General features: G+C 38.8%; 1 protein-coding gene across 2 annotated transcripts in view; it reads right to left on the reverse strand.

Annotated features, from left to right (window-relative positions):
* LOC310639618 (catalase-like) overlaps window positions 1–16,181 on the reverse strand; it is a 46,701-nt gene that overhangs the window by 12,993 nt on the left and 17,527 nt on the right. The window contains exons 1-2 of one of the 2 annotated variants that reach the window (XM_083361403.1): window positions 10,213–10,435; window positions 952–1,123 (exon numbers count right to left, since the gene is read on the reverse strand). In XM_083361403.1, the coding sequence (XP_083217529.1) occupies window positions 952–1,123; window positions 10,213–10,278 (238 nt within the window). In that variant the 5' untranslated portion in view covers window positions 10,279–10,435. Of the gene's footprint in view, window positions 1–951; window positions 1,124–10,212; window positions 10,436–16,181 lie in introns of those variants that run through there. The other variant, XM_083361404.1, reaches the window with a different exon arrangement.

Below are 16,181 nucleotides of genomic sequence, written 5' to 3' on the forward strand. Positions count from 1 at the left end.
TAAATAAGTGTTTGGTAAACATAACACAATTAAGCAAGGATTCAGTAGAATATATTTAGAAAAAAATGCACTGTGATAGAACAAAGTGAAAAAAGTTATAAAAAGAACTCTTTCTCAAACCTTAAAAAAGTTAATCTGATTCTAATATTTCCTGCTTACTTTTGTTTACAAATTTAAGAGCCGTGCAATAAAGCAATTAAGCACAATTTTAACACTTCAGTTTTTTGAAGAAAAAAGTATTATTAACTTATATCAATTAGCTAAATAAATTCAGCAAATAAAAACAAGACAAAAGGTAACCATTTCAAATGTCTCACAACTGGATAGATAATTCAAGCTCCTAATGAAGAAAATCAGTAGCAGAAATCAATGTTGCTATAAGGACTACCATTAACTCAACTGTACTGTACAAGCATCATAGAATAAAAATAAATTCCTGAATAGAACGATTAAACGTATACAAGACCCACAGTTTCAGCACTGTCAATCACAAAAACGTACCTACATTCTATAAGGGACACTGTAACATTACCCCAGGGACGCGGTGGCTCAGTGGGTTAGGACACTGAGCTTGTCGATCAGAAGTTCGGCAGTTTGGCGGGTCGAATCCCGAGTGCCGCGTAGCAGAGTGAGCGCCTGTTACTCGTCCCAGCTTCTGCCAACCTAGCAGTTCGAAAGCACGTAAAAATGCAAGTAGAAAAATAGGGACCACTACGGTGGGAAGGTAACAGCGTTCCGTGCGCCTTTGGCGTCTAGTCATGCCGGCCACATGACCACGGAGAAGTCCTCGGACAAGCGCTGGCTCTTCGGCTTTGAAACGGAGATGAGCACCGGCCCCTAGAGTCGGAAACGACTAGCACGCATGTGCGGGGGAACCTTTACCTTTACCTTTTAACATTACCCCACTAACAAGGCTAAAAAGAAAGACACAATGCAAATTCGAAAACTAACCGGCTCCTTTGGCATGGACAACTCTCTCAGGAATCCTCTCTCGGTCAAAGTGTGCCATCTCATCGGTGAAAACCACATCCTGAACCAGGAGTGGGCCTCGTGGACCAACAGTCAGGACATTCAGCTTGTCTCCCACTGGGATTCCTGCCCCTGTGGTTAAGGAATCGCATTCCTAGGTTCAAAACAAGAATCACAGTTATAACAACAAAAGCATCTGTGCTGGACCAGTATATATTCAGCTGCTCCATTTTATATCTAGTTTAGGAATTAGGAACTGTGTCAGTGTATTCAGTATATACAGGGTTAATACAGCACCCTAGTGGCATTGTATGTAAGAACATGTAACATTTACAGGGTTAAACATTATTTCCTCAAGAGATGCCTTATGGGAATTGTAATCTGACTGTTTCACTCCGAAACAACATGGGGTAAATTTACCTTCAATCTTTTACACTGTCAGGATGGAAAGATGTGCCATGTTGGAGGGTCTTATCAGCAAATGTAAGTCTGCCTAGGATGCTTGACCAATAAAAGTCTGTTTAACACCATTCTGCAGAGTTTATGCTATTTGGATCATTAATCATAAAGCATCTTAATTTGTGTTCCACGATAGTAAAAGATTGAACGTAAATTTACCCCATGTTGTTTCAGAGCGAAGAAGAGTCCTTGCATGCTGTCGTGTAGAGAAATAGAACAAAGAAGCAAGAGCCCAGAAGTCCTGTCATAAAACTTTAAACTCCACCCACTTAACTAGGTAAGCATGGTATTCACTAAGCAGTCAGATGCATGGGGAGGATTGAATGTCCAAACACAATTTTGGACCTTTAGGTATTTGTCAATTACTGGGTCATGACAAATGCCTTCATCAATCTGCAAGACCTTGCAGGTTCCTGCAAAGTTAGTTCCTTGGATGCTAAGACAAGTGAACAAGATGATTACTGCTATGCCAAATATGCGGGGTCTCCATTTGTAGGAGCGTTTAAGGCGGACTGGTTCTAGGAAACGGCTAGTGGGTGGTTTCTCTGTTTCCTTGTCCAGCGCCTGAGGTTGAACGTAGTGTTCTGGTCTCGGTGACATCACGCTGTCTGAATGAGCCAATAACTCAGGACCCTTCAGCCATACTGAGTCTGCCAAGTGTGATGCAAAAATGGACCACTTAGCTCAGTCTGCAGGGTTCTGATCTGTTGGCACATGTTGCCACTGCTCAGGGCTTGGAGATCTTTCAATCTTTTCTACTCTATTGTTTGCATAGACGTAGAAGTGTCTGCTTTGGTTGTAGATGCAGTACAGCACCACCTTGCTGTCTGTGTAGAAAAGGTGGTGGATCGAAACTCAAGGTCTATCGTTTTCGATGTGGGGAGTTTTGTGGCCAGAACGGCACCACCGGGTTCTAACCTGGATACGGTGTAACTATGCAGAGGTGCTAGCTTTGTCTTTCCAATGACAAAACTGATGTTGCAGCTCTCCCCGCTGTAGCAATCCCAGCTTAATTTAATAGACATCTGATAAAATTTGCTTCCTGAAGCTACAGGGAAATGTTTATCTTAGACTTTTATTATATCATTATATGAATAAAGAGATTAACTATGCACTCAATAAAATTCCAAGTAACACTACAGCAAAGGAAGAAAAGTGCAACATTTAAAAACATTCTCCTGGTTACATATATTTCCAGATTGAAATATTTAAGAAGTAAGCCAAATTGTTATATGACTCTGGATGGCTCACAATTAAAAACAGAAGAAAAAACAATAGAAACAACCAGAATTAAAAACAATAAAAAAAATAGTAGCCAAGTACATTCATACAATGGCTCACACAAGCCATTTAGCGGACTCATCCCTGCTGTATCAGGACCCAGGATCAAGGTTTTGCAAATGGCCGGAAGAGTTTGGACAAATGTAATTCCTAGAAGAGATGATGCTCTCAAGAACAGGTACCACAACAAAAAGAGGCGATTCTTTAAATCAAGCTATACTGACTCCAGAGAGGGGTTCTTTTTCCCTTTGGTAGACGTTTCTGAGTCAGCAAATGAATATAACCACAATTCTTAGAATCTCTGACAACTCTTTTCAAAGCTGTTTTATAATAAAGGTCTTCAGTAGATTTCTATGCCACAAGATTTAAGAAATTACACTTCTTACATCTATACCTTTGTAATGTTTAGTATCTGTATCCAAAAAACAGTAACAGTACTTCAGATCCAACAATGGCTTCTTGTTCTATTGTTGGCAGCCCCATAGTAGAACCACATAGATCAGTGGTGGCGAATCTATGGCATGCGTGCCAGAGGCGTCACACAGAGCCCTCTCTGTGGGCACATGCGCCATTGCCCTAGCCCCGCCTCCCCCCGCGGCCCCCTCCAGAGGAGAGTCGCCCCTGGGCACGGCCCGCACAGAGTAGCACAGCCAAGGACATGGCAGCTGGGCAGCAGGAACAAGACTCCACCCTCGTGCCCCATTGCGCACAGATGATGCTGCATGGCGTGAGCAAAGGGTGTGTCTGCCATGGCGCTGCAGGACCACCTGAGCAATCTGCTGTGGCGGGCTGTGGAGGTGGTAGGTGGCCCTGTGGGTGGGTGAGGGGGCAGGGATGGGGTGGGGCAGAATGGGGTGGGCGGGGGGGTTGGGCACTCGGTGTCTAAAAGGTTCACAATCACTGGCATAGATTCTTGCTTGCATAGGTGCTTTCAAGCTCAGGAATACATGTGCTTCACTTAAGTTTAAAGGACATGGCAATAAGGCAATGACAGAGGGCTGCAACTTGTTGCCAACTCTGCAATGTTTCCTGAACTCAAGTACTTTCTTGAACAACGTTTCCTGCTTTGGAGGAAAAGTATTGCACATTTCTATCACTCATCACAAAACAAATACTCAAAAGGGCTCTGAATTAGCTAGAGCACACTTGATAGAGCAGCACATGACTTGAGACGTGCATGCCAAAAAATTCAATAGGATGGGAATTGAATTTTCCTAATCTTTTCACATGCTTTGAAAAGAAGTCTTTGCTATTTTAAGAAGTTTGTGAAACATTCAAAAGGCTGAAAGTTTATTTATAGGACCAAATGGCTTCCCCAATGCCAGAACACGGATTAACTTTGTCACTTGTGTTACATGCAGCAACATGATAAATTAAGGTATGTCAAGCAATAGGTATGCAGAGAATCACTATGGTTTTCATGGATTATTAATATACCATATATTCAGTTGCATGTTTCAGGCAGTTTCATCAGCAGCTCTGATAAAACAAGAAATATTCCCACATTTCCAGTCTCTTGACAAATCTTATGATTTTGCTGTACTTGTAAAGACCAGATTTCAACCTTAACTTTACTCTTGCCTTAAAGAAGCAACATTGAAGAATTGCAATCAAGAATTCTGCACTTGGTTTCATATCTTTGATGATTCATACATTCTTCATGATCGACAAGAATAGCATTTAGCAAATGTTGATATATCTAGGTATTCAAATCATCCAGTGTTAAACAGGATAGTCCAATGCATCCCACTCAAAAATGAAGATAAGAAACAGGGATCATGAACAATGACATTCCATAGGAATTGCTAACAAACTGGAACCTACTTTTTTCACTTGAAGATATTTAGAAATTTATTCTATTTAGAAACAACATGGATAAAGCATTCTAGGTAATTTTAAAAAGAAATTCAGAAAAAAATAATTTAATTTAATGGAGGGCACAAATAGACAAAAGTTTAAGTGATAAATTATTTTTCTTTAGTAACAGCAATCTGAGGATTTGTTGACTTTAATAAAATATGCATACAAAGATTTCTGGCTTTCATTAACAAGTCACTCAATGTTACTATTTCACTTGGAGATGAAAAATATTGCAAAAGGAATACAACACCAATGTAAAACTGAGGTTTGGACAAGTTTACACTATTGTTCTTCTTTTGCTCCTTGTCCATGCTGACAAAATCTAATCAGGAGATAATTTACCAATTCCATCATCCTGTAATACATTTCAAATGTTGCAGTTCAGGTAATACAGAATACACCATGTTACTCCATAACAAGTGATGGATCTGGGAATATATCTATTGTCTTTATAATAAGAACAATTCTTAAAAATAGTTTTATAATAGAAGTTTCTAACCAAGATTGGTAGATATACTACACTCAAGAGGTTAGAGTGCATAATGAATAATAAAGTAAGTAAAAGTTTTCCCAATCTTTTCTTGTGCGTCGAAAAGTAGTTTTACAACATAGTTGGAATACACTTGAAACTATATTCAACTACATTCCAATATAGTTGAAACATTCAAAAGATTGAGAGCTTGATTATAAAATCAAGTGAGAAAATTCTCCAATGCCCAAGAAGGTGGATGCTACATCCCTTACTGCAGCAATGTGGCAAATTAAGGTGTGTCAAGTCAAGTGTACAAGACAATCTATTGCATATCTCTAGTTGCATGCTTCAGGGAAGTTTCATCACGAGACCTCATAAAACAAAGAATATTCCCACACTTCCAAAATTCTTGATAAATCTTTTTTTAAAAAACTGCTCTGCAGCATGGATAAGAAAGCCATTAAAAAGTGGCCTCAGGGCCATTTGCAATATCAGAAATCTTTATGACCTGTTATTACATTGTATTTTTTAAATACAAAAGATGGGGAAAATAATTATAACATAAAAACGGTTGGAGAGTAATCAAATTAACTACTTTCAAATTTAATTAAGTTTTAAAATGTTAGTGTAGCAGTAGTAATTTATTATGTGCTTATAAAAGGCAGTACATTTATAGAATAAAACAACAAATCTAATCAAATCATTTTGTCCACACCCTATTTACTAAATTTGTATTAATGCATTTGTGCAGTGCTTTTATCAAATTCTAGGTTTCAAAGCAGACTGAACAACACAGGAATATTCCCACACTGTAAATTGCTTGATAAATGTTTTATCCTTCATTTTTCTCCTGCAAGCATCTGCAGTGAAATCACTATCCTAGAAGAACAAACAACTGTTGACCTATCAGTAACCACAAAAACAAAAAAGGCAGTAAAATAATAACAAGATTATTCTTTATTTTGGATATTTTGTAGATCTTAACAGTGGTTTTCGAAGTGGCTTTGTTCACTTATGTAAAAGTTGTAAAAAGTATTTAGAGCAGCGGTCCCCAACCGTTGCAGCTTGGTGGCCCGGCGTGTGTATTTGTGTCTGTGTGGCAGGCGCACTTGCACAGCTCCATTTGCCTGAGCAGCAGGCGCACATGCCTTCCACTTGTGCAAATGGAGCTTTGCATGCAAGAGCATGTTACTGCAGGAAAGTTGGGATGGCCAGGACTTTGAGGAGTGATCATAAGTACCATTTATGCAACACCACTGAGTGGTTTTTAACTGAAGACTATGTTTATATTTGATGCTATATCTCTTTATCTCCTCTAACAGGCAGAACATGTTCTCATACTCCCAATTTATCATTGCTTTTTTTTCCCTCTGAGTATTTCAATATATTTCTACCTGGTTAACAAATTTTAGACAACTGGTCTATTTCAGGTTCCCACTATCATGATGTTGGACTTATGAGACATGTCTTCTGTGGTGGTCATGCCTGCCCTGTGAATTGTTTTGAAGGGTTTTGTAACTGGAACAAAAAGGAATCGTTTAGCCTAACTACTGTTATCTCGTTTTTGTAATCAGCATTTGCATCAGGGACAAATTTTACGCAAGTGTGGGAACCATGTACATGGAAAGGATCTACTAGAGGAGGGATTAGCAGGGTTGTCAAACTGCCGGCCCGCGGGCCAGACGCATCATCCGGAAGCCTCACCTACCTGATTGCAGGCAATGACAAAATAGTCCCAATGTGTCTTGTGACATCACGAGTTTGACATGTCTGGATTAAGGGAATGTACAGGAATGATTGATGTTTTCCATACAATGTAAAGACTCTGTTGTCTGATTTTCATTGGCTAACAAAGTTTATAAAGCAATACTACTAACTTTTTAAGGTGTAGCACTTCTGGACATAATTCTGCCAGTGTTCCAGATTGATTGCCACCCAGCTGTTTTACTTGATCAATTGATCAGCACTGTTTCCTCAACAAGCCTCTGTTTGAGTTGCCTGATTAGACATTTAATGGCATCTCAAATTTAAGTAAGGGCCAGTGACCTTACAGTTTTAACCTTATTCTGTAAGCCATCAAGAGTTACTCTAGTAATTGAGGTGCCATATAGTATCATTATCTTTCAGTATTTAATAAAGTCTATAATTTAAATAGTATATGAGAAGTAGTAACTGATTTATTTTAAAATATTTTACAAATACAATATTGTTGGTAAAAGTAATTTTAATGTATTTCAGTTTAGAATGTATTAAATAGAAAATCTGAGTTTTAAAATAAAATAAAAAGATTGAAATAATATTCAATTTCTATGCATCCTGATTCAGGCAACCTTCCAAATTTGAATAAGAGACAGTAAATATTCAGTTGTAACAGCGGAAATAGATATGGCAGGCTATCTTCATCTATATCACCCTCTTCATTTATATCATCCCCCTCTGGTGTTTCAAAAGGATTTGTTGAAGATTTTCTGACAGGACAGAGCCAAGAGATGGAATTACTCCCTACAAATTGCTTATTCTCCTCTTCTACCGTTTATCACGGAGGATAGATAAGTAGAAGCCAGCAGGTCAAGAGTGCTAGTCACAATAATTTATTTATTTATTTATTTATTTTATTTATTAGTTTTTATAAACCGCCCTTCTCCCGAGGGACTCGGGGCGGTGTACAGAGGAAGGGAAGGTATACAGACCGAACAATAAAATAATAAGAAACACTAATGCACACAAACTGGGACCCCAATTAACGCTATCATGCCAGGCCAGCCTGCTGGAACAAAAAAGTTTTTAAGTCGCGACGGAAGGTACGGAGGTCAGGGGCCATCCGGATTTCGGTAGGTAAGGTGTTCCAGAGGGCTGGCGCACCCACTGAGAATGCCCTCCCCCTGGGGGCCACCAGCCGACATTCCTTGAGCGGTGGCACCCTGAGGAGGCCCTCTCTGTGGGAGCGCACAGGACGGTGGGGTGCTGACATCGGCAGAAGGTGCTCCCGTAGGTAGTCCGGACCCATGCCATGTAGGGCTTTGAATGTCATTGCATTTCACCTCAACATGTAAATTTATCTTCATAATGAACTCATATTTTAGTAAGTTCTATGAGATGAAGCAATTATGTACTTTTACTAGACGGAAGCAATACTTGAAATAAATTTGGATCTTAACTGAACTGAAACCTTTAGTAATACCGTTTGACTGTATCTAATCATTTTCATCTGATTTAAAAGGATAACTTTGGTGGACAGAAGTATCCTCCCAAACTCTACTTGTTGCACATACTTTATATGTTTTGTAGGTTGCAGATTAGGATGGGAGCGAAGGAGAGAACAGCAAAGGAAACTTGTTATATAAACTGAGTATCACTCATGTACTGCTATACACAGCCATCTTTCATATTGTTTTAGTTAGAATTATAAAAATACAAAACAATATTTAAGCTGAAGAATCATTTGCTTGCTATCCAAGTTAAAACTGTTAAAATTATGTATAAAAATCTTAAGGTTCCTTTGAAAGATGCTGAAGGGAGAATAAATTTCAACTTTACTAATTATAAACAAATGCATTCAAATGATTAAATCATCTTTAATGCTTTTCATTCTATTACAGAAAACATGAGAATCAAAATAGCCTAAAATAAATAATTAGTATCACATTATTTAATAAAATAAAAAATAAAAACAGTTGGCTATCATTTTGTTGAGTTTTCCCCAGCTATATTTATGCTTGCAGTTTATTGCATTACATTACTAATGCACAAATGAAAGACTGCTTCATCTGCTTCATAAATGCATCATTGCATTCACTTTTAGAAATTCTCAAAAGTACGATGCAAAGGACCACAAATAAATTGATATTCCCTACTTCTCTATTCTAATACTTCAAACTGAAAAATATTTCAAGTCAGAATCAGACATATTAATTTGAACAGACTTCCATTCAACTTAGAAAGTGAAGGATAAACTACAAGCTAGGTTCAAACAAATCCATAAATCATGTTATTAACCATGATCTGTGGAATAAGCTATTGAGTTCCGATCCTCACGCTTACGCCATAAATCTTGAATTACAATCCAAGATGGTTGGTTCCAATGCTAAATTACAAAGCAACTGTATTAAGTCTTAGCCCAAAATGTGAACCCACCCACATCTGTTTTGAAAGCTGACAAAGGCGAGTAGTGAAAGAGAAATTGAGTAGGAAAGAAGTAAGCATTCAAGCCTGTAGATTTTTTCTGATAACTGAAATAATGATCTGATTTGAATTACAATACCTACTTCTCAGAATTAATAACTAGCCTTAGTAAACTGTCAACAGTTCTGCAAAAGTACCGTGTACCAATTTTTTCTTTAAGGTTTCTTTCAATCCAACAGACACCTGTAATCAAGTTTAAATTTATTTCTCTTGAAGATAAGCTTCAAAAAGCTGGATTGTACCAGGATGTATAGCTTCTCCTTGTAAGATAATACATATTGCATATCATATTTGACAGAATCTGATAGATGCTGAGAAAGTATCTTCCTTCCTTGTACTGACACAAAAGAGAGTAAGTCATTAAAATGCATTCCAGGACAACATGAATATCACTGATAATTTAACTACTATATCAGGGTAAATCCAATTCCTCAAATACAGACATTAGCTATGTTAGACTAATTTGCAAGAAAAGGTGCCACTTTTTTCCAGAGTTCTCCCTACAATCCATAAAATTACCTTACCCTTTGGTCAATCTTTATTTCATATTTTTAGCTGATCTGAACTTAGTACCCAAATAGCAAACTATTTAGTCATTGCAAGAGAGAGAGAGAAGACAGACATACAGAGATCACATTTTGGACAGATCCCCACGAACCCACTCATATTACACCTAGGAGAAATTATTTCTGAAACTATTCGGCTTAGCCAGTCTACTCTCCTCCCAGAGTCCCACTGCAGTTCTCCGTTCCCAGTTATTAAGCCCACATTTGCACTCCCGTCTTCTCTGCTCTCTCCTCCCATCGAAAAAACACAAAACTCGCTTCTCTGCTCGGGTAACGATATATACTATACTACATCACGCTATTCCAGGTTGATGTCCTCCGCCCACCCCGTCCCCGTCCCCGTATGCGATTCCCAACAGACTTTCCCGGAGACGCGCCAGAAGCACAAACTCTGCCGGGACTGGGCGGGAGGGGCGTCGGTACCTGGGAGCCCCGCTGCTCTTGCCAGCGCTTCAGCTGCTCCTTAGCGTAGTCTCGATTGCCGGCCATTTTGGGAGACTCGGAGACCCCGACCCTAAGAGAGATGGGACGCTTTCGGCTGCGGAGCCCTGATGCCAGATATTTATTGCGAAAGGGGGAGCGAGTCCCAAAAGCTGCAACGTCCCAACTACCACGATCGCCGCCCTGTTGCAACTGTCTATTAAAGCCAGCTGATGAAAGTTCAACGCCCCCGCCCTTGTGATCCCGCCCCTTTCTTCATTGGTTAAGGGGCCCCCATCATGAAGCTTTCTCTGATGCTTATTGGATGAACAGTGAGTCGGGTAACAGATATTCCTTTTCTGCTTGCAAAACTACATTGGGAAATAGGGCAGGTGGGCAGCTTGCGGGCCTGAGGGGAAAAAAAAGGACCGAAGGGGCTGCAAAGTGGCCAATGTGGTGAGAACACGTTACTATTTGAATTTGTCAGATAGAACGCGCACGGTAGCGTCCCTGAACTTTGTAGTTGCTTGATGCACTAAAACTCCCCAGTCTGAAGTCCATTGAGAGGAACAGTAATTACGTTACGAGTTTCTGATCCAAATATGCTTGCAAAAGAGACGTTTCTGTCCCTCGGCTGCTTCTGGGGTACTCGTTTCACTCTGTTACTCTCTTTAGCAACATAGGGATGTCATCCTTGCTGTGCTGTCCGCAGAAAGTAAGAAACTTGTTTCTTACACTGGGGTGCCAGAACAGCACAGGCCAACCCTCAATAGTTCACTACTGATCGTACTAATAGCAGTGTGCAGTTAGATCACTGCTCTGTTTGCCTGGACAAAAATTCATTTCTTTCCAGCATAAGGTCTGCAATACCTGTAAGCCAGCTACTACCTTACTGTTCTGCAGTAAGTGAATTGATTTTTGTTCTGGACTGCCACCACTTTAATTCTGTCTTAAATCTGTGAAGTCCCCAGGAGGTCAGCTCAACTCAAATGACTTTTTCTTTTCTTTATTTGATTTGGATTCTACCTTTCTTATTGTTTATAAATAACTCAAGGGGGAAAACATACCTAATATTCTTTCTATTTTCCCCACAACTACCCTATGAGGTGGGTTGGGCTGAGCAAGTAACTGAGCAAGTACAGGTGAAACTCGAAAAATTAGAATATCGTGTAAAGGTTCATTTATTTCAGTAATGCAACTTAAAAGGGGAAACTAATATATGAGATAGACTCATTACATGCAAAGCAAGATAGTTCAAGCTGTGATTTGTCATAATTGTGATGATTATGGCGTACAGCTCATGAAAACCCAAAATCCACAATCTCAGAAAATTAGAATATTACATGCAGTCAATAAAACAAGGAGTGTACATAGAACAATATCGGACCTCTGAAAAGTATAAGCATGCATATGTACTCAGTACTTGGTTTGGGCCCCTTTTGCAGCAATTACTGCCTCAATGCGGCGTGGCATGGAAGCTATCAGCCTGTGGCACTGCTGAGGTGTTATGGAAGACCAGGGTGCTTCAATAGCGGCCTTCAGCTCTTCTGCATTGTTTGGTCTCATGTCTCTCATCTTTCTCTTGGCAATGCCCCATAGATTCTCTATGGGGCTCAGGTCAGGCGAGTTTGCTGGCCAATCAAGCACAGTAATCCCACGGTCATTGAACCAGGTTTTGGTGCTTTTGACAGTGTGGGCAGGTGCCAAGTCCTGCTGGAAAATGAAGTCGGCATCCCCATAAAGCTCATCTGCGGAAGGAAGCATGAAGTGCTCCAAAATCTCCTGGTAGACAGTTGCGTTGACCCTGGACTTAATGAAGCACAGTGGACCAACACCAGCAGATGACATGGCTCCCCAAATCAACACAGACTGTGGAAACTTCACACTGGACTTCAAGCATCTTGCAGTGTGTGCCTCTCCATTCTTCCTCCAGACTCTGGGTCCTTGGTTTCCAAATGAGATGCAAAAGTTGCTCTCATCAGAAAAGAGGACTTTGGACCACTGAGCAACAGACCAGGTCTGTTTTTCTTTAGCCCAGGTAAGACGCTTCTGACGTTTTTTGTTGTTCAGGAGCGGCTTGACAAGAGGAATACGACATTTGAAGCCCATGTCCGGGATCCGTCTGTGTGTGGTGGCTCTTGGTGCACTGACTCCAGCCTCAGTCCACTCCTTGTGAAAGTCCCCAACACTTTTGAATGGCCTTTTCCTGACAATCCTCTCCAGGCTGCAGTCATCTCTGCTGCTTGTGCACCTTTTTCTTCCACACTTTTCCCTTCCACATAACTTTCTATTAATGTGCTTTGATACAGCACTTTGGGAACATCCAACTTCTTTTGCAATCACCTTTTGAGGCTTTCCCTCCTTATGGAAGGTGTCAATGATGGTTTTCTGCACAACTGTCAGGTCAGCAGTCCCCCATGATTGTGATTCCTACTGAACCAGACTGAGAGACCATTTAAAGGCTCAGGAACCCTTTGCAGGTGTTATGGCTTAATTAGCTGATTAGGGTGGGACACTTTGAGCCTAGAATATTGCACCTTTTCACAATATTCTAATTTTCTGAGATTGTGGATTTGGGGTTTTCATGAGCTGTAAGCCATAATCATCACAATTATGACAAATCACGGCTTGAACTATCTTGCTTTGCATGTAATGAGTCTATCTCATATATTAGTTTCCCCTTTTAAGTTGCATTACTGAAATAAATGAACTTTTGAACGATATTCTAATTTTTCGAGGTTCACCTGTAGTTACCCAGCCAGCTTTCAGACCTAAGGTAGGACTAAAACACACAGTCTGCTAGTTCCTAAGTCACCACCTTAACCACTTGTTCAAACTGGCTTTTCTTTGACTTTTTAGAGAAAGTATACAAACGCAAATAGAAAATAGAAAACAAATTTAAAAACCAAAAATATAAAGCACAAATGAGTAAAAAAAAATATTTTAAATCAGAACAAAATCAAAGAAGTCATAGTTATTATTTATATTTTTTATTTTAATTCCATTTATATCCCGCCCTTCTCCGAAGACTCAGGGCGGCTTACAAGCTTAGCAGTAGTGATTAAAATCACTATTAAGGTTGAAGCAAGAATAAATATCAAGAACCATGGTGTGAACACAGTACAACTCACCAAATAAAATTTTAAGTTAAAATAAATTGCGTCAAACTGAGACTGTTCTTTAAAAAAATCACATGAAACTGAAATGTGAACTTTTTACATAAAAGAATGTTGGATGGCATACAAATATATTAAGGTTTGGTCCAGGAATGTTTCCATTTTGAATTAAATTCTATGTTAGTTAACTTTTAAAGTGAAATTATTTTGGACATTGAAACATACTTTCCCAACAATTAAAAACATTTTCAGAGGGAGTTAGATGCCCATTCCCATAAGAAGCATATAAACCCCTGTGGTAGTTAATGAGAATTCAATTTTTAAAATGTGTTTCATTCTAATCAAATGAGACTAGAGTTTCCTAGGTAATCTACACCATCATTTGTCAAGAATACAAGCACATAGTAGTTCATAATGCACTGCAGGATAAAAAATATAAGGCCAAATATTTTCATAGTGGTACAATAATTTTTGACAGAATTCAAAAAGGCAGTACATTTCATCTTCTCATAATCTTTGCACCTTTGATTCATTCTTTTTATTTCTAATATTTCTTTGAGAAAGAGAAGCTGTGGTAACAGTACCTATCTAGTCTAAGGATGATTTTAAATATTAACATGGATATAGCTGAGGAAAGCTCAGCGAACTTTATCCCTTATATGTGGTCCAGGTGGAAAAAGTGTGATTTGTTATGTAACCCATCTTCAACTCAAGTTATTCTGTGAACCATATCTTACCTATGAATTTATTTAGAGGGTTAGATGAAACGAGCTAGGCAAGCACAAAAGAGGAAGAAGGGAAAAGTTAGTAGCAGATAAAAAATGAATGCAAATGAAACTCAGATCCCAGAGACAAATCTGAGTTCAACCATGAATTCTGTTCTTTCTGCTGATGTTTTCTGTAAAGGAGAAAGGAAGCGTTCCTAGCTGTTCTTCTCTGACTCATAATAAATAGATCAAAAAAAGGACACATTTCCTATGCACAGGTGCCAGTAGCCTTTCCTTGACAGGAAGTCTGCTTATCTAAAATAAGGAAACAGAGGTGTTTTCTATTACAACTGCAAATAGATTAAAATAGTAATAGAATATCCTGCACTTGACAGTAAGAACTAGGTACCTCAAGTTACAATTATGAATACATGTGTATAAATTGTCCAGAAATCTGTTTTCTACTGTACGCACTTTAAGGTGATTTTTCTGTTTTGGATGCTAGTTATAAAATGTACCTATAAAAGATTATTTTATTCTGCATATTACGATTACCCATCCTACATAAAGATAAAGAGATGTGCAAAACAACACAATAGATATACACGTGATTAGTGTTTTTATGTTTTTCTGAGCTTGATACAGTTTTATGTGGAGTTTGTTTAGGGTTTAATGGAATTCATTGGTTTTTATTTTATATGCAACCTAGAGTTTCGTGGATAGATGGGCACCATATAAATTGAATACATAAACAACATATTTAAATATAGAAAATATGAGGAACAACTCAGCTTATAACTTTGATTTCTTCGTGGCAAAATAAAACTGCTACAGTGCTTAATCAGTTGCATTTCACTTTCACATGACCTTCCTAGAAAGATAGCTTTGAGCCATTCTGAAAGCAGGTACCATTCTCACTATCTCAGAATGGCACAAGGTGGTCTCTGTAGGAAGGCCATGTGTTGCATCTGGCAATGCAAATGATCTGCAAACTGTAGTACTGAAAGTTAAGTATCAACAAGGAAAAAAATAGGGCTAAGATCAGTGGTGGGATTCAAATATGTGAACAACTGGTTCTCTCTGTGGATGCCATTTCCGGAAGTCCATTTGGGGCGTGGGCAACAAAAAATTAGCTACTGGTTCTGCTGAAGTGGTGCAAACCGGTTGAATCCCACCACTGGCTACAGTTTAAATGTAAAGAAAGCCAAAATAATGACAATGGATACAGCAACCAGAGCTGAACAAGGATACTAAAGTGAAGTGATGAATAGATGCTGCTTTTTAGATTCTACTATCAACAGTAAAAGAACTAGCAGTGAAGAAATGTCATGTTCTAGAATTTGGTGGGATAGCAATGATGGCCTCGGGAGAGATATTCATGTCCCAATATGCTTCTACCAATGAAATTCAGAATTGTTCAAACAATTATATTCCCTGTGATACTCTATGGAAATGAAAGTTGAACTCTAAAGAAACAGCATAGAAAGAGCATTGATGGTCTTGAAGTTTGGATGTTGGAAAAGATTCCTTGGATTACCATGGGCAGCCAAGTAAACAAGCAATCAGATCATAGAAGAAACCAATCCAGAGTTTTAGCACAAATGATCGGACTCCATTATCATATTTTGAACACATTATGCAAAGACCCAGCTCCCTTGAGCAGTCTGTAATGCTGGAAAAACTGGAAGGAAAGGCAAGATAATGAATATCAGTAAGGGTGATTGAATTACAGTGATTATGGATACATCCTTGGAAGCCTTGAAGGGCTAGTTTGGGGAAAGATAATTTCACAGAAGATCTATTTATGAGGTTGGTAATAGTTGACACAGATTTGGTGACACATAATCAACCAATCAAATATTAGTACACATCTATCATTTCCTTTTGTCTCAGACTGAAATATGTTTTCTGTGGTAAATATTTCACGAAAATCATCCAGCAGTTCTTCATCCTCATCAGAAATTACATAACACTGCATTCTATCTGAAGATGCCAGAGATTGAATCAGCAACTTTTTCCGTATAAAGGACATGCTCTAGTATTGAGCCATAGTTTTTTTAAATCTAGTTACATAATCATCTCTTTCATAAGATTATAGTTAAAAACAGACTCACTGTGCTAATAGATTGTACCTGACATTTACATTGAC

This window comes from Vipera ursinii, assembly GCF_947247035.1.
Source record: "Vipera ursinii genome assembly, chromosome: 1".
Lineage (NCBI taxonomy): Eukaryota > Metazoa > Chordata > Lepidosauria > Squamata > Viperidae > Vipera > Vipera ursinii.